The sequence below is a fragment of the Stenella coeruleoalba genome, assembly GCF_951394435.1.
Source record: "Stenella coeruleoalba genome assembly, chromosome: 7".
In the NCBI taxonomy this organism is placed as follows: Eukaryota; Metazoa; Chordata; class Mammalia; order Artiodactyla; family Delphinidae; genus Stenella; species Stenella coeruleoalba.
The window spans coordinates 56,720,880-56,740,204 of NC_137153.1; the positions used below are offsets into that span (position 1 = coordinate 56,720,880).

Sequence of the window (19,325 nt, forward strand, 5' to 3'; positions counted from 1 at the left end):
TTCTAAGAATTATAAAACAAAAATATGTACTTACATTCAATGTGTAACAAGCCCATTATTAATAAATATTTAAGTGATCTTACTTCTTCATCTTCTGTGTCCAATATTTCCTCTAGATCTGACCGTGAAATGTTCAGGATAGATGCTGCCAAGGTCTGGGCTTTATGGGTTGAGGTTTTACAAGCATCCCTGTTTTTCTGCACCTTTTTAAGTTCTCTGATTTGTCGCCTTATTGAATGGACATCATTTTGTAACTCTCTGACCAAAGCCTGCAACATATTGGAAAGAATGTGGGCTCATATGGAAGTCATAAATGAAGAAAAAGCAGTCATAACATAAAAATGTGAAGATACTAGCAAATAATTTTTTATTAGGATTACTCTGATTTTATTTATATTGGAACACAATGGATTGCTCTTTACTTATTGTCAGAATGCAATAAAGGCTCTCGCAAATGACCACTTAACCAAATTGCTGGATTAACCAAATCTCTCCAATCCGTCTTTCAGATTTGCAACTGTTATCTTGGATGGTGAATACTTGTAGCAGGCAGGCTACTTAGCATCATGCCAGAGCGCAACTACTCCCACCAGTTGAGCTGATGCCAATTGTCAGATCTATTTATTCCTAAGTGTGTATATTTGTTGAAACAGGTTAGTTACATAATTAATTATTACATAAATAATGAAATATAACTGCATAAAGAGGGTTGTTCCTATTTTATTAAAACTGGATTAGAAATCTTTGGAAGGATTTGATAAAGCCAGGTGGGTAAAAGTGCAATTAAATTATGTGTAGACAACAATAAAGGATTGACAAAAATCATAAAAGTCTAGGCTTGCTTCTACAAGAGTCTCTAATTTCTCCCTTTGAGAATACATGCCTATGTGTGCATAAGGAAAAGGTAGCTCTTACCCTGGGTGGACAGAGCTCTGGAGCCTGATGCCTGGCTTTGTGGGCTGAGAGCAGGCTAGCTAGATGTTTGGGTTGTTCTCAATCTTTTGCCAGCTTAAGCAATGTTGCAATAAATAATGGTGCTTATATATACATTTTTGCATCCCTAGGATATATCCCTAGAAGTGAAATTGCTGGACCAAAGGGTGTGTATAACTGTAATTTTGAAAGCTGTTTAATTCTGCCTCTCTCCAAGATCGTATCAATTTACACCTACACAAAGAACATAGGAAAATACTTGTTTCTCCATACCACTGGCAAAACACCAATCTGGTTTTTCAGTGTATTTTTTTTCCACTATATTATAAAGTTTCATTTCTCTTATTAAAAATGAAGTTGAGCGTCAGCCTTAACAGATAATTATATTTCTTTTGTCTTTTTTTTTCTATTTTTCTTAGTGATTTATAGGAGTTATTCATACTTTAGGGAAATTATAATTGTCTGTTGGGTATTTCTAATCTTTTTCATATTTTGTATTTTTCTTCTGACAGTAATTATAGTACGTTATACCTAGGAAAAAAATGTAAAAACTTTAATGTACTAAATGAATCTTTTCCTTTCTCACTTTTTTTTTGTTTGTTTTTGTTTTCTTTTTGCGGTACGCGGGCCTCTCACCGTTGTGGCCTCTCCCGTTGCGGAGCACAGGCTCCGGACGCGCAGGCTCAGTGGCCATGGCTCACGGGCCCAGCCGCTCCGCGGCATGTGGGATCTTCCCGGACCAGGGCATGAACCCGTGTCCGCTGCAGCGGCAGGTGGACTCTCAACCACTGCACCACCAGGGAAGCCCTTACTTTTGAATTTAGTGTGATACTTTAAAATTTACTGTGATACTTTAAAAAGCATTCTCCACAATTTTATATACATATATGTATATTTTATATATATATATATACTCATTTTCAAACCATGATTTTTTCTGCCACTTTTAAGATTTTATTTTTCAGTTTTAAATGTTTTATCCATTTGTAATCATCTAGAAAATTATTACATACAATCATAGTTGTCTCACCACCACCTGTTAAATAGTCCATATTTTCCCCATTGATTTCATGTGTGTTTAGGTCAGGTTCTGAACTTTCTATTCTGTTCCATCTGTCTTATTAGTGAAGCTTTATAGTATATTTTAATTACTGAGGCTTTATAATAAATGTTATAATCCGGTAGGGGTATCTCCCTTCTATTACCTTTCTTTTCAGATTTTTCTTGGTAATTTTTGTTTGTTTGGGTTTTCACATAAACTTCACATTGAGCTTGTCTAGATCCCCTTCCGCTAAACATTTTACTCGTAATTTTATTTAAATCAAGTTAAATTTTATTTGAATCATGTTAACATTTTAGAATGTTGAGTCTTCCTAATCAAAGACCATGGTATTCCCTTCCAGCTGGTTAAGTCTTTATTTGTGTTTCCGAGGATCGTTTAAAAATTTTCTCTTTGTAGATCTTTTTTTTCCTGGGCCTCTTACTTTTTGGGGGGCACTGATTCTAGTACTGATTGTTGCTTGTATACGTAAAGATTGTTAATATATATTAAGCTTACTGAAATTTCTTATTTGTTATGAGTTTTTCAGCCAATTCCTCCTTAGCTTCCAGGAATTGAATGTCTGAAAATATTGATAATTTTACTCCTATTTTCTATTTTTTTTTTCTATGCTGCACAGCTTATGGAATGTGCGATCTTAGTTCCCTGACCAGCGATTGAACCCAGGCCCTCAGTAGTGAGAGCACAGAGTCCTAACCACTGGACCACCAGGGAATTCCCTATTTTCCAACTTTTTTACCTCTAATTTCTTTCTTTTCTTATTGAATTGATTATTAAGTTCCTCCTGAACAATATTAAATAGTAATATTGATGGACATACTCAACTTGTTCCTGATTTTAGTGGGAATCTCTCTACTTCATAGGAAATACTATGCCAGATTTTGAGTTGAGAGCTGTATTTTAATACACTAAAAGATACACCTTAATATATTAATATATAATATAGTTTTATATAGGTAACTATCTACTCATCTTATTTTTATTTCTTATAAGAATGGAAACCAAATTGTCTTAAATCCATTTTAGCATCCATATAAACTATCATATGATTTTTCATCATAAATCTATTAATACAATTTTAAATAATTTTCTTAGTATTGAATTATCCTTGCATCACTGGAATAAACTCCACTTGGTGTGATATATTATTTTTTGATGTGCTGCTGAATTCTATTTGCTAATATTTTATCTGGAATTTGTATATTAGTAAGAGATTGATTCATTTCTTCCAAAAATATTTGGAAAAAATCTTCTCTTTCCATGCTTTACAGTAGTTTTAATGAGATTGAATCTATCTGCTCTTTACTGATGTGGTAGCACTCATCTGAATTTGGCCTAGTATTTATTGCAAAGAAAGATACCTTTTTGGCAAATCATTTTAATTTTCTATTTGTTCTGGAGGGCGTTTTGATACATCATAATTTTCCTAGAAAATGATCTATTTCATCCAGGCTTTCAAATTTATTTGCAGAGTTGAACTAAGTATTCTGCCACGATTTTTTTCCCCTGTCTATGTTTATTGTCACTTACTTGTTATTTTGTATAGTTGTGCTTTCTACTTTCTTAATTAGGTAAGCTAAAGATTCAATCTATTTTATTGCTTCTTACTTTTCCAAAAAAAATACTCTTGTATTCATTTATTAATTCCACATTAATTCATTAATTTCTATTTCAATCTTCAGATTCTATTTAATTCTTCAGTTGAATATTTACTTTCATTTATTCTTGTTTGCTAATGTAAATATATAAGGCCATACATTTTTTGAGCACTGTTTTAGCTCTATCCTATGGGTTCTGATAATTCTAGAATGTTATTCTTTTAAAAATATTCTGCAATTTGTTCACATTTCCTTCTTAACCCAATAACTTTTTTTTTTTTAATATTTAAGTGCTAGTGACTGGTTTTCTAGTTTTGTTATTGATTGCAGTTTTATTGCATTATTCTCAGAGATAGTCATCTATACTATTTCTACTTTTCAGAATTAATTGAGGTTTCTTTGTGGTATGTCTTGGGTTGGAATGCCTGAAAATGTGGGGTGGAGATTTGTGTGGGAGAGGGTGCTTAGAAGCAACACCTATTAGAAACTTAGGGAAGCAGGAGCAGGCAGAGGGAAATGTTGATCTGCACTGCGTTCCAACAGAGGCTTCACGCCATCGTGTAAGGAGCTCTGGAGCCGAGATAGCCTTTCAGAGTTGTCTCATCTTTGTTTTTCCCCCCTTATACATGACATGAACTTTTTTTACATCACTATTCTTTATTTGTTTGAGTCCAGAAACTTTACTGAAACATAAACAGGGGATGACATATTAGATCAATTTTCCCTGGTTCATGTTATGTTCTTAGAAGTTTTTTATTTCTGAAAATTGTTTTTGGATTATAGCTTCAATAATTGTCCTGTTCCATCACTCCTTTTCTTCTTTGAAGACTCCAATTATACATGTGTTGAATCTCTGTCATTTGCTTCAGAAATCCTTTCTTCCACAGTATGTTTTGTTTAACTGAAGCATAATTAGAATGAAACAGTGCACACATTTTAAGTGATTAGTTTAATGAGCTTTGATAATTGTATGCTTCTGTGCAGCCAACACCCTGTTCAAGATATAGAACATCTCCATACTCAAGAAATTTCCCTGATACTCCTTTCTAGGTCAATTCCTCCCACATCCAGACAGCACTGCTCTGATTTATATCATCTTAGATTAATATTTCCTATTCTAGAATGTCATCTAAATGGAATAATACACTATGTACTCTTTCATGTCTGACTTCCTTTTCTCAACATGGTGGGGGTTTTTTGTTTTTGTTTTTTTAAACATTTATTTATTTTGTCTGTGTTGGGTCTTCGTTGCTGCAAGTGGGCTTTCTCTAGTTGCAGCAAGCAGGGGCTACTCTTCGTTGCGGTGTGCAGGCCTCTCATTGTGGTGGCTTCTCTTGTTGCAAAGCATGGGCTCTAGAGCACAAGCTCAGTAGTTGTGGAGCATGGGCTTTGTTGCTCTGCGGCATGTGGGATCTTTCCGGACCAGGGCTCGAACCCGTTTCCCCTGCATTGGCAGGCAGATTCTTAACCACTGCACCACCAGGGAAGTCCTAACGTAGTGTTTTAAATTAGGGACTCATCCATATTGTTTTGTGTATCCGTAACTTGTTCTTTTCCTTTTAATTTATATTAAATGCAATAAGTTCAACAGTATTTATACACACATACATTCATATAAAACCCAGAAATATATATTTTTTTCCTGAGATAATTTTATTTATTTTCTTTTACTTCTTTGCTTTGTCTGCCAACTTGCTTTCATTTGTTCCCATGTCTCACCACCTTTTCTCTAAGTCCTTACATTTATTTCTACCTTAAACATGTGCTTTTTGGAGGAAATTATTTCATTAATATTTTTATTCACAGTAAAATATTTTCATCTTCTCTGCAGCAACTATCTGTGGTGAAACTTCTTTTCCTGCCATTTATTTTTCCTGTTTCCTTCCTCCATTCTTATCCTAATCTATTTTTGTTGATACTATGTTGGTTCATTTTTCAGGACTCGTTTTTGAAAGAGAAGAGTTTTTCCGAGATTTCCTATTTGTAGAAAGTTATGTGGCAGAAGGGCCTGTGCTGTGCTGCAGGCTGGTGAAGTTTTATATATGAATCTAATATTTTTTCTGATGAATTCCATTAGCCATGTTATTTTGGTTATGGTTTGTTTGGTTTTTTATAATATAAGGAATTTTTTTTCTTGGCTGCTATGAGGAAAGCTGCCTCCTGCCGATACACCTTGTCTGCGTTATTCTTCATTAAGTCCTGCCTCCTCCTCTTCTCTGGAAGCAAACTAGTTCTAGGAAGCTCCTACACAAACAGATGCAGACTCATTCCACTATTGCAGACAGGTGATTAGGATGTGTACCTCATGTGGCTGTCATCGAAGACTGTATTCTTGCTTGATCTTTCAGAAGTCTACAGCACCTAAGTCTTCTCTCCCTGTTATCTTATTTTTGCTTCCTTTTGGATGTCTTCACCAATCTTACCTGGTTTTGGCTACTCTTCCATGTCTTCTGAAATACAGGGTTTTAACTGTGACCTAGGTTTGCTGTAAAAAGGAACTGAATTTTTGTTTCTTATTCTCCTTGTCTGTCATGTGATTCCAAGGGAGAGAAGGGGAAATGATGATTTTATCCCTTTATAATCAAGGCAGAATTCTCCAAAGTGCATTTTCCCCTACTATTTTATTATAAAAAATTTCAAACATGCAGACAAGTTTAAAGAAACTCACAGTGCACAACCATGTACCCACTACCTATAGGCTACAATTAATTTTGCTATACTTGCTTTATCACATAGCTATCTTCCATCTTATTTCGTTGATGCATTTCAAAGGAAGTTGCAGACATCTGTACAGTTCCCCCTAAACACTTCAGCATTCACTTCTTAACTAAAGATCAATATTTATTTATAGTTCTCATTACTATTGTTTGAGGTAAAATTTATATACAGTGAAATGCGTAAGTCTTAACTGTATGATTTTATGAATTTTGACAATGAAAACACTGGGTAACTCACACCCAGATCAAAGTAAAGGACATTTCCATCACTCCAGAAAGTTGGCTTGTGTCTTTTCCTAGTCAATCCCCATCCTTAGCTCCAAGAGGCAGGCAACAACTGTCTTTTTTTTTTTTTTTAATCTCTATAGATTAGATTTGCCTGTTCTATAAATTCTTACAAATGGAATCATACAGTATGCATTATTTGTGTTTGGATTCTTTCACTTACAATGTTTTTGCAATTCATCCACATTGTTACATGTATAAGTAGTTCATTTCTTTGTATTGCTGACTTTTATTCCATTACATAATTATAACGTTGTTATACATTTTCCTATAGATGGACACCTGGGCTGTTTCCAGTTCTTGACTATTACGAATAAAACTGCTATGAATATTCCTGTGCATTTTGTGTGTACACGTTTTCATTTCTCTTGAGTAAACACCTAGAAGTAGAACTGCTGAGTCATATGGTAGGTGACTGTTTCATTTATTAGAAACTTCTATAGCTTTCCCTTAGAACTTGCGCCACCAATGGATAAAAATTCTCCATTCTCCACATTCTTTCTAACATTTAGTGGCTTACCTATTTTTTCTTGAATTTATTTCTAAGAATTGTATTTTTGATGCTATAGTAAGTTGAAAGTTTTTTATTTCATTTTCCAATCGTTTAGTGTTAATATATAAAAACTTTTGATTTTTGTATTTTGACCTTGTATCCTATGAAATGGCTAAACTCTTGTTAATGCTAGTAGCTGTTTTATAAATCTTTAGAATTTTCTATGTAAAGAATCATGTCTCATCGGAGAAATGTACATCAAATTCACAATAAGGTATCACCTCACACCCATTAGGAAGGCTATTATTGAAAAAACAAAAAACATGTTGGCAAGGATGTGGAAAAACTGAAACACTTGCACACTGTTGGTGGCATTGTAAAGTGGTGCAACTTTAATGAAAAACTGTAGGAGATATTTCAAAAATTAAAAAAAAAAAAGAGAGAACTACTATATATCCAGGAATCCCACTTCTGGATATATGCAAAAGAACCTTTGCACACTTAGGTTCACAACAGCACTGTTCACAATAGCCAAGAGTTAAAAGCAAGCCAAATGTCCACTGATGGATGAATGGACAAACAAAATGTGGTATATATGTACAATAGTATATTATTCAGCTTTAAAAAGGAAGGAAATCCTGTCACATGCTCCCAAATGGATGAACCTTGAAGACATTATGCTAAGTAAAATAAGCCAGTCACAAAAAGTCAAACACTGCATGATTCCACATATATGAGGTATCTAAAGTGTGACTACATCCACAGAAACAGATTTATCATTGTAAATAGAAATTTAAAAATAGTATTTTAAAATATATTCTTACTTGTAAAGTCTACTTTATTTTGTATGTTGACCTTGTTCTGAACTTGTTGCTGAATTATCTGGTTAGTTCTAATAGTTTATGACTTGATTCTCTTGAATTTCTAGATCCACAAACATGTCATTAACAATCAAAGTTTAGCTGTATACGTTCAATTTATTTTGGGGAAGGAGAAGAGGAGTTGTTTTATAGTTTATGGATTTTTTTCTTTTATCTTTATTAAGTCCATTTAAAAAATTTCTTTGAGTTTATTTATTTATTTTTCTAGTATCTTGAGTTGAAAATTAAATTTTGGTTGAATTTCAAAGGTTTTGATATTTCACTGTAGTTCATAAACTGACTTTTTATTTCCTCCTTAACCCAAAATCATATAGATGAGTTTGGAATTTCTAAGTGGATAGAAACATTTGGCCACTTATTTTGTAAAATCATAATTATATTATACCCTACTCAGGGTACATAGCCTAAATGATTTTTGCTTTTTTTGAACTTGTTGAACTTTGTGGCATAAGATGTATATTCCACAGGGGTGAATGTTCCACAGGGGTTTGAAAAGAAAGTAGCCTTGCTCACATTTTCTCTATTTGAATTGTTGATTTCTGAATATAATATAGATTAAATATACTAGAAGATAGTAAATACACTTGTGGATTCATTGATTTCCTTTTGTAATTTCACCAAATTTTGCTTAATGTTGTCAGGTACACAAAAATTCATGAATTTTATATTTTCTTTGCAAACTATCCATTTTTATCAACATGAAATTACCCTCCTTATCCTTATTAATGGTTTTTTTCTTTAATTTTGTTTCAAAATAATATTGTTATATCTTCTTTTTGTTAGCATTTACCTGGAACATATTCAATTGTGTGCTGGCAAACAAGCTCTTTTTTCAGGGGACAGGTATGACTTGTAATGCTTGTCAATTTCTATGGCATTAAGTACTTGTACCATGATTGATTTCAAGCAACAAACATGAAGGAGATGCTGGAAAGAGATACACAAAATCGATTCTCACAAGCTGGTACAAGCTAGTTGCAGGATATCATAATTGTATTCTTTTATTGTTTTAGCTTTAGGGATCGTTATGTTTTAGGTGCATCTTTTGCACAATCTCATAGTCTCTCTTTTTTTCTTTTTTTAAAATACATTTCAACTTTATTACGTATATTGTGATTATTGGTATGTTTGGATCATCCTATCTTTTTTATTTACCATGTCTCTTATATACTGTTCCTCTCCTTTGTTCTGTCTTTCCTTCTTCCCTTCCTTCTATTCTTCTTCCTGGCTTGTGTTGAATTGATGGAGCTTTCTTTATTTTTTTTTTAATTTCTTCTAATTCTTTAAAAATTAAATACTCAATTCCTATTCTTGTGGTCACCTTTAAAATTTCTGAACATATATTTAATATTATTCAAGCATTTAATTTGATTAATTTAATAAACTAATATTATATTTTGAATCAATATCTAGAGTTTCTTATCCTCCACATGTTCCACCAAAGCAAAAAAGAAACTTAACTCTTCCAACGACCCTCTCCTCCTAACTTCTGTTACTGTAAACATTAACATCAACAGTTATGTACGTTTTACTTGTGTCTTTGTTTTCCATTGTTTCATATGTTCTAAAGATTGACAGAGTCCCATTTGGGCAGAAAGACTTGAAGAAGTGAAAAGATAAACTATTTTAATATAAACAGGAAAAGAGCAGACTTTGAGAAAGAATAGGGCTTGCAGTATTCAAGGAACACCAAGAAAGTCAGTATGGTGAAAGAGGAATCAGTGAGGTGACATGTAGTAGAGAGTGAAGTCACAGAAGTAACAACAAGACTAATCATGGAAGCCTTGCAGGGCAGTGAAGACGTTTCATTCTATCGTGTAATGAGGAGTCATGAGACAAGTTTGAGCAAGGGAGTGACACGATATGTTTTCAGTTTTAAAAGAACCATTCTAACCAAAAAATGGAGAAAAAGATTGTCTGGAGCAAGAGCTGAAGAGGGAGATGAGCTAGGAGAGTATGCAGAGGTACAAGCAAGAGGTAGTGATAACCTGGACAGTAGCAGTGTTGAAAGGCAGCAGAATTCTGGATCGATTTTCAAATCACAGCCCACAGGATTTGATGAGGGATTAGACATGCAATGTGAGAGAAAGAGAAAAGACAAGGATGATTCGAGGTTTGGGGCCCCACCACCCGGATGACTGGTGAAAAAGCAAATCCTGAGACTAAGAACACTATAACGGAAGTAAGACTGGGAGGAGTACAGATTCCAGTGGGTTGTAGGCTTAGTAATGAAAAAAAAAAAGAGAAAAATTTCTTCAGGTTACTTCTGCTTTCTCAGTGAAATAAGAAGCTGAGATTAAGGCACTAAGGAGGGGGTAGATGCTAGAGGTCTAAGAAGATAGGAGAAAGGAATGTTGGGGAAACTTGGGGGCTAATGTACTGGGAAAGTATAACAGTCTTACACAGAGTGTTGAGGTCCCACCTGAAGTTCTTGGTTATGAACTTAAATTAAGACCAATCAGCATGGTTGTGTTTTTCTTTAGAGACATTCAGCTGCTTGGGTCCAGAAGAAAAGTGGGTAGAGATTCAAAACAAAATAGGCATGGATTTTTTCCATGTGAATATGACAGAGGGACAGATGAGCAGACTTGAGGATATATGTTAAAAAGTGACAATGACAGAACATGGAGTACTTGCTTCATGAGGAGGGAAGTGAAAGCATAATGGAAAAGAAGGTGGTAATAATTAGGGAAAAGTGGTAAGGTCAATGAATTTCAGTTTGTAATCATGTCAGAGAATTGCTGGAGTGTAAGTACAAAAAGACATGGGGGTCAAAGAATAAGATGCTAGAAACAGAGATTCTGGAGTTGATGCAGTTATTGGTAATGACAAGGCCAAGAGTAATATTTCTTAATGGAAACATTGTGGAGATGACAATTTTTTTACTGTGTGGGACTAACCTTCACAATGCAGGATGTTTAGCATCTCTGGCCAATGGGCACTGCATATCAGTAGCACCTCCTAGTCAGTGTGACAATCCAAAGCCCCCACACATTTCCAAATGCTCCATAAGGTGGGTGATCCTTCCTTAATTCAGAACCAAGGGTCAGGGATGTGATCATGAGACTAATCACTGGAACTGAATATGGTGAAGAACTGAGAGGCTAGGGTGCTGGATGACCTACATGGATGGGAGGTCATCCAAAATCATAACAGAATCGTGTCGGAGAGAAAGACTGTGAACCAGGTGAAAAGCTGTATGACTAACCTTCTACAATGAGGTACAAACAGATTTGGTGGTGATTATATGTTCCAATGGACTTCTGAGATCTATTTCAATAATTTCTTAATCTTATGCATCCCAAGAGAATATCTAAATAGGGTTGAATAATATAGGGATTCCAGGATCCACCCTCACGTACCACTAGAGTGTCATTACAAAGAGGTACAACAGGGACTTCCCTGGTGGCGTAGTGATTAAAAATCTGCCTGCGAATGCAGGGGACATGGGTTCAAGCCCTGGTCCAGGAAGATCCGATAGGTTGCCGAGCAACTAAGCCCGTGTGCCATAACTACTAAGCCTGCTCTCTAGAGCCCATGAGGCACAACTACTGAAGCCTGCATGCTGCAACTACTGAAGACCGCGAGCCGCAACTACTGAAGCCCATGCACCTTGAGCCCATGCTCTGCAACAAGAGAAGCCACTGCAATGAGAAGCCCACACACCACAAAGAAGAGCAGCCCCTGCTTGCTACAACTAGAGAAAGCCCGCACGCAGCAACGAAGACCCAACGCAGACAAAAATGAATAAATAAATAAATAAATACACTTCATATATATATATATATATATGTGTGTGTGTGTGTGTATATATATATATGTGTGTATATATATATATACACACACACACACACACACATATATATATATATATATGTAAAGAGGTACAACAAATGAATGGGTAAAGAAGATGTGGTACTGGGGCTTCCCTGGTGGTGCAGTGCTTGAGAATCCGCCTGCCAATGTGGCAGACACGGGTTCGAGCCCCGGTCCAGGAAGACTCCACATGCCGTGGAGCCTGTGCTCTAGAGCTCGTGTGCCACAACTGCTGAGCCCGCATGCCACAACTACTTGCCTCATGTGCCTGGAGCCCATGCTCTGCCACAGGAGAAGCCCCCTCAATGAGAGGCTCATGCACTGCAACGAGGAGTGGCCCCACTTGCTGCAACTAGGGAAAGCCCATGCGTAGCAACAAAGACCCAATGAGCCAAAAATAAATAAATTTTAAAAAATATTTCAAATAAATAAATAACACCTGAAATGATCCTTATGAACAACAACAACAAAAAGATGTGGTACTTATATACAACAGAATATTACTCAGCCATAAAAAGGAATGAAATAATGCCATTTGTAGCAACATGGATGGACCTAGAGATCATTATACTAAGTGAAGTAAGCCAAAGACAAATATCATACGGTATCACTTATATGTGGAATCTTAAACAATGATACAAATGAACTTACATACAAAACAGAAACAGACTCACAGACACAGAAAATAAACTTATGGTTACCAAAGGGGAAAAGGGTGAGGGATACATTAGGAGTTTGGGATTAAAATATACACACTACTATATATAAAATAGATAACCAACAAGCACCTACTGTATAGCACCTACTTGATACTTGATATCAAGTATCAAGATACTTGATATCTTGTAATAATCTATAATGGAAAAGAGTGTAAAAAAAGTATATATATTTTTAATATATATTTATGATTGAGTCACTTTGCAGTACATCTGAAACAAACTCTACATTGTAAATCAACTATATTTCAACAAAAATTTTAAAAACCCATAAGTTAAAAAAAGAGGTACCAAAATGAGGTAGACTCAAACGTTACATAGCACACATACGAAGCAGTGCTGTTACTAAATAATGTCCACTATATACTTTCACGTCAAATGCCTTATTAATAGTTCTTTTCACAAGAAAAAATGTTTGTACCTATGTATGATGATGGATGTTAACTAGTCTTATTATGGTGATCATTTTGCAATACATATATTGAATCATTATGTTGCATACCTGAAACTAATACAATGTTATATATCAACTATATCTCAATTTTTAGAACTGTTACAATTTTAAATTACAGTATTTGTTAGGAAAAAAGGGGACAATATTAGGATAGCTATAGACATTTACTCATTTAAAAGCAGTAATCCTGTATAAATATGCATATCATCAATATTGCTTCCATCCTTTACTTGTCAACTATAGGCAAACTAATTCAAAATACTTTGAACTGCCATTCTACGAATAGGATACATATTAGTTTTTAGCAATGTTGCCATCAGCTGGCTAAAAGCAACATAGGTGTATTTGGGAAAAAAAAAAGTCTCCAGTATTACAAAATGTTACGTTATTTGGTTGAAATATATTTCATGATGCTTGAATATTCCTCTTCCCTTCCCAATTATACCTTTCAGATACATAGTACAGTCTCATTGCATTAAGTTCATTGAAATGTTTTACCTTCCACCCATATATCCAAGTTAAGCTTTTGTTTTCATATTATCACACTTGCCTTTTGTATATATGCTGGGCCTCTGCTTGTTTTCAACTCTGGGTGCCACTTCGATCTGGATTTTATTTTTATTTCCCTTCCATCTACTGCAAAATTGCCTTCTCTTATTAGTTCAAGATACGCTCAATTCTTCTCTAAGCAACTTTTTTTAAACATCTTTATTGGAGTATAATTGCTTTACAATGTTGTGATTGTTTATGCTGTATAACAAAGTGAATCAGCTATATGTATACATAAATCCCCATAAACCCTCCCTCTTGTGTCTCCCGCCCATCCTCCCTATCCCACCCCTCTAGGTGGTCACAAAGCACAAAGCTTATCTCTCTGTGCTGTGCAACTGCTTCCCACTAGCCATCTATTTTACATTTGGTAGTGTATATATGTCAATGCTACTCTCTAACTTTGTCCCAGCTTACCCTTACCCTTCCCCATGTCCACAAGTCCATTCTCCACATCTGCATCTTTATTACTGTCCTGCCCCTACGTTCATCAGAACCATTTTTTTTTTGGATTCCATATATATGTGTTAGCATACGGTATTTGTTTTTCTCTTTCTGACTTACTTCACTCTGTATGACAGACTCTAGGTCCATCCACCTCACTACAAATAACTCAATTTCATTTCTTTTTATGGCTGAGTAGTATTCCATTGTATATATGAGCAACATCTTTTTTATCCATTCATCTGTCGATGGACACTTAGCTTGCTTCCATGTCCTGGTTATCATAAATAGTGTTGCAGTGAACACTGTGGCACATTACTCTTTTTGAATTATGGTTTTCTCTGGGTATATGCCCAGTAGTGGGATTTCTGGGTCTTATGGTAGTTCTATTTTTAGTTTTTTAAGGAACCTCCATACTGTTCTCCATAGTGGCTGTATCAATTTACATTCCAACCAACAGTGCAAGAGGGTTCCCTTTTCTCCACACCCTCTCAACCATTTATTGTTTGTAGATTTTTTGATGATGGCCATTCTGACTGGTGTGAGGTGATACCTCATTGTAGTTTTGATTGGCATTCCTCTAATGATTAGTGATGTTGAACATCCTTTTATGTGTTTGTTGGCAATCTGTGTTTCTTATTTGGAGGAATGTCTGTTTAGGTCTTCTGTCCATTTTTGGATTGGGTTGTTTGTTTTTTTGATATTGAGCTGCATGAGCTGCTTGTAACTTTTGGAGATTAATCCTTTGTCAGTTGCTTCGTTTGCAAATATTTTCTCCCATTCTGAGGGTAGACTTCTTGCTTTGTTTATGATTTCCTTTGCTGTGCAAAAGCTTTGAAGTTTCATTAGGTCCCATTTGTTTCTTTTTGTTTTTATTTCCATTTCTCTAGGAGGTGGGTCAAAAAGGATCTTGCTGTGATTTATGACATAGAATGTTCCGCCTATTTTCCTCTAAGAATTTATACTGCCTGGCCTTACATTTAGGTCTTTAATCCATTTTGAGTTTATTTTTGTATACGGTGTTAGGGAGTCTTCTAATTTCATTCTTTTATGAGTAGCTGTACAGTTTTCCCAGCACCACTTATTGAAGAGGCTATCTTTTGTCCATTGTATATTCTTGCCTCCTTTATCAAAGATAAGGTGACCATATGTGTGTGGGTTTATCTCTGGGCTTTCTATCCTGTTCCATTGATCTATATTTCTGTTTCTGTGCCAGTACCATACTGTCTTGATTACTGTAGCTTTATAGTATAGTCTGAAGTCAGGGAGCCTGATTCCTCCAGCTCTGGTTTTCTTTCTCAAGATTGCTTTGACTATTTGGGGTCTTTTGTGTTTCCATACAAATTGTGAAATTTTTTGTCTACTTCTGTGAAAAATGTCATTGCTAGTTTGATGGGGATTGAATTGAATCTGTAGATTGCTTTGGGTAATACAGTCATCTTCACAATGTTGATTCTTCCAATCCAAGAACATGGTGTATCTCTCCATCTGTTAGTATCATCTTTAATTTCTTTTTCATCAGTGTCTTATAGTTTTCTGCATACAGGTCTTTTGTCTCCTTCAGTAGGTTTATTCCTAGGTATTTTATTCTTTTTGTTGCAATGGTCAATGGGAGTGTTTCCTTAATTTCTCTTTCAGATTTTCCATCATTAGTGTATAGGAATGCAAGAGATTTCTGTGCGTTAATTTTGTACCCTGCTACTCTACCAAATTCATTAATTAGCTCTAGTAGTTTTCTGGTAGCATTTTTAGGAGTCTCTATGTATAGTATCATGTCATCTGCAAACAGTGACAGTTTTACTTCTTCTTTTTCTTTTATTTTTTTCTTCTCTGATTGCTGTGGCTAAAACTTCCAAACTATGTTGAATAATAGTGGTGAGAGTGGGCAACCTTGTCTTGTTCCTGATCTTAGTGGAAATGGTTTCAGTTGTTCACCATTGAAAATGATATTGGCTGTGGGTTTGTCATATATGACCTTTATTATGTTGAGGTAGGTTCCCTCTATGCCTACTTTCTGGAGAGTTTTTATCATAAATGGGTGTTGAAGTTTGTCGGAAGCTTTTTCTGCATCTGTTGAGATGGTCATATGGTTTTTATTCTTCAGTTTGTTAATATGGTGTATCACATTGATTGATTTGCGTACATTGAAGAATCCTTGCATTCCTGGGATATACCCCACTTGATCATCGTGTATGATCCTTTTAATGTGCTGTTGGATTCTGTTTGCTACTATTTTGTTGAGGATTTTTGCATACATGTTAATTGGTGATATTGGCCTGCAGTTTTCTTTTTTTTGTGACATCTTTGTCTGGTTTTGGTATCAGGGTGATGGTGGCCTTGTAGAATGAGCCTGGGAGTGTTCCTCCCTCTGCTATATTTTGGAAGTGTTTGAGAAGGATAGGTGTTAGCTCTTCTCTAAATGTTTGATAGAATTCACCTGTGAAGCCATCTGGTCCTGGGCTTTTGCTTGTTGTAAGATTTTTAATCACAATGTCAATTTCAGTGCTTGTGATTGGTCTGTTTATATTTTCTACTTCTTCCTGGTTCAGTCTTGGAAGGTTGTACTTTTCTAAGAATTTGTCCATTTCTTCCACGTTGTCCATTTAATTGCCATACAGCTGCTTGTAGTAATCTCTCATGATCCTTTGTATTTCTGCAGTGTCAGCTGTTACTTCTCCTTTTTCATTTCTAATTTTGTTAATTTGAGTCTTCTCCCTTTTTTTCTTGATGAGTCTGGCTAATAGCTTATCAATTTTGTTTATCTTTTCAAAGAGCTAGCCTTTAGTTTTATTGATCTTTGCTACTGTTTCCTTCATTTCTTTTCCATTTACTTATGCTCTGATCTTTATGATTTCTTTCCTTCTGCTAACTTTGGGGGTTTTTCAGTTCTTCTTTCTCTAATTGCTTTAGGTGTAAGGTTAGGTTGTTTATTTCAGATATTTCTTGTTTCTTGGGGTAGGATTTTATTGCTATAAACTTCCCTCTTAGAACTGCTTTTGTTGCGTCCCACAGGTTTTGGGTCGTCATGTTTTCATTGTCATTTGTTTCTAGGTATTTTTTGATTTCCTCTTTGATTTCTTTAGTGATCTCTTGGTTATTTAGTAGTGTATTATTTAGCCTCCATGTGTTTGTATTTTTTACAGATTTTTTCCTGTAATTGATTTCTAGTCTCATAGCATTGTGGTCAGAAAAGATACTTGATACGATTTCAATTTTCTTAAATTAACCATGGCTGGATTTGTGACTGAAGATATGGTCTATCCAGGAGAATGTTCCATCAGCACTTGAGAAGAAAGTGTATTCTGCTATTTTTGGATGGAATGTCCTATAAATATCAGTTAAGTCCATCTTGTTTAATGTGTCATTTAAAGCTTGTGTTTCCTTATTCATTTTCATTTTGGATGATCTGTCCATTGGTGAAAGTGGGATGTTGAATTCCTCTACTATTATTGTGTTATTGTCGATTTCCCCTTTTATGGCTGTTAGCATTTGCCTTATGTATTGAGGTGGTCCTATGTTGGGTGCATAAATATTTACAATTGTTATATCTTCTTCTTGGATTGATCCCTTGATCATTATGTAGTGCCCTGCTTTGTCTCTTGTAATAGTGTTTATTTTACAGTCTATTTTTGGGACTTCCCTGGTGGCACAGTGGTTCAAAATCTGGCTGTCAATGCAGCGGACACAGGTTCGAGCCCTGGTCCAGGAAGATCCCACATGTCGCAGAGCAACTAAGCCCATATGCTACAACTACTGAGCCTGCGCTCTAGAGCCCGCAAGCCACAAGTACTGAGCCCACATACCTAGAGCCCATGCTTGGCAACAAGAGAAGCCACTGCAATGAGAAGCCCGCTCACTGCAACAAAGAGCAGTCTCCACTCACCACAACTACAGAAAGCCCTCACGCAGCAATGAAGACCCAACACAGGCAAAACTAACTAAATAAATAAAGTCTATTTTGTCTGATATTAGAATTGCTACTCCAGGTTTATTTTGAGTTCCATTTGTATGGAATATTTTTTCAATCCCCTCACTTCCAGTCTGTATGTCTCCCTAGGTCTGAAGTGGGTCTCTTGTAGACAACATATATATGGGTCTTGTTTCTGTATCCATTCAGCCAGTCTATGTCTTTTGGTTGGAGCATTTAATCCATTTATATTTAAGGTAATTATCGATATGTATGTTCCTATTACCATTTTCTTAATTGTTTTGGGTTTGTTTTTGTAGGTCTTTTCCTTCTCTTGTGTTTCCTGCCTACAGAAGTTCCTTTAGCATTTGTTGTAAAGCTGGTTTGGTGGTGCTGAATCCTCTTAACTTTTGCTTGTCTTTAAAGGTTTTAATATCTCTGTTGAATCTGAATGAGATCCTTGCTGGGTAGGGTAATCTTGGTTGTAGGTTTTTCCCTTTCATCACTTCAAATATGTCCTGCCACTCCCTTCTGGCTTGCAGAGTTTCTGCTGAAAGATCAGCTGTTAACATTATGGGGATACCCTTCTATATTATTTGTTGCTTTTCCCTTACTGCTTTTAGTATTTTTTCTTTGTATTTAATTTTTGATTGTTTGATTAATATGTGTCTTGGCATGTTTCTCCTTGGATTTATCCTGTTTGGAACCTCTGAGCTTCCTGGACTTTACTATTTCCTTTCCCACGTTAGGGAAGTTTTCAAATACAATCTCTTCAAATATTTTCTCAGACCCTTTTTTTCCTCTTCTTCTGGAACCCCTATAATTCAAATGTTGGTGCGTTTAATGTTGTCCCAGAGGTCTCTGAGACTGTCCTCAATTCTTTTCATTCTTTTTTCTTTATTCTGCTCTGCAGTAGTCATTTCCACTATTTTATCTTCCAAGTCAATTATCCGTTTTTCTACCTCAGTTATTCTGCTATTTAATCCTTCTAGAGAATTTTTAATTTCATTTACTGTGTTGTTCATCATTGTTCGTTTGCTCTTTAGTTCTTCTAGGTCCTTGTTAAACGTTTCTTGTATTTTCTCCATTCTATTTCCAAGATTTTGGATCATCTTTACTATGATTACTCTGATTTCTTTTTCAGGCACACTGCCTATTTCCTCTTCATTTGTTTGGTCTGGTGGGTTTTTACCTTGCTCCTTCATCTGCTGCATATTTCTCTGTCTTCTCATTTTGTTTAACTTACTGTGTTTGGGGTCTCCTTTTTGCAGGCTGCAGGTTCGTAGTTCCTGTTGTTTTTGGTGTCTGCCCCCAGTGGGTGAGGGTGGTTCAGTGGCTTGTGTAGGCTTCCTGGTGGAGGAGTGTGGTGCCTGTGTTCTTCTGGGTGGGGCTGGATCTTGTCTTTCTGATGGGCAGGGCCATGTCCAGTGCTGTGTTTTGGGGTGTCTGTGAACTTAGTATGATTTTAGGCA

General features: G+C 35.6%; 1 protein-coding gene across 3 annotated transcripts in view; it reads right to left on the reverse strand.

Moving 5' to 3' along the window:
* The window catches only part of CNTLN (centlein), a 330,490-nt gene that overhangs the window by 15,447 nt on the left and 295,718 nt on the right, over positions 1-19,325 (reverse strand). For all 3 annotated transcript variants that reach the window (XM_079927964.1, XM_079927963.1, XM_079927962.1), the window contains exon 24: positions 84-269. In XM_079927964.1, coding sequence (XP_079784090.1) covers positions 84-269 — 186 coding nt within the window. The remainder of the gene's footprint in view (positions 1-83; positions 270-19,325) is intronic.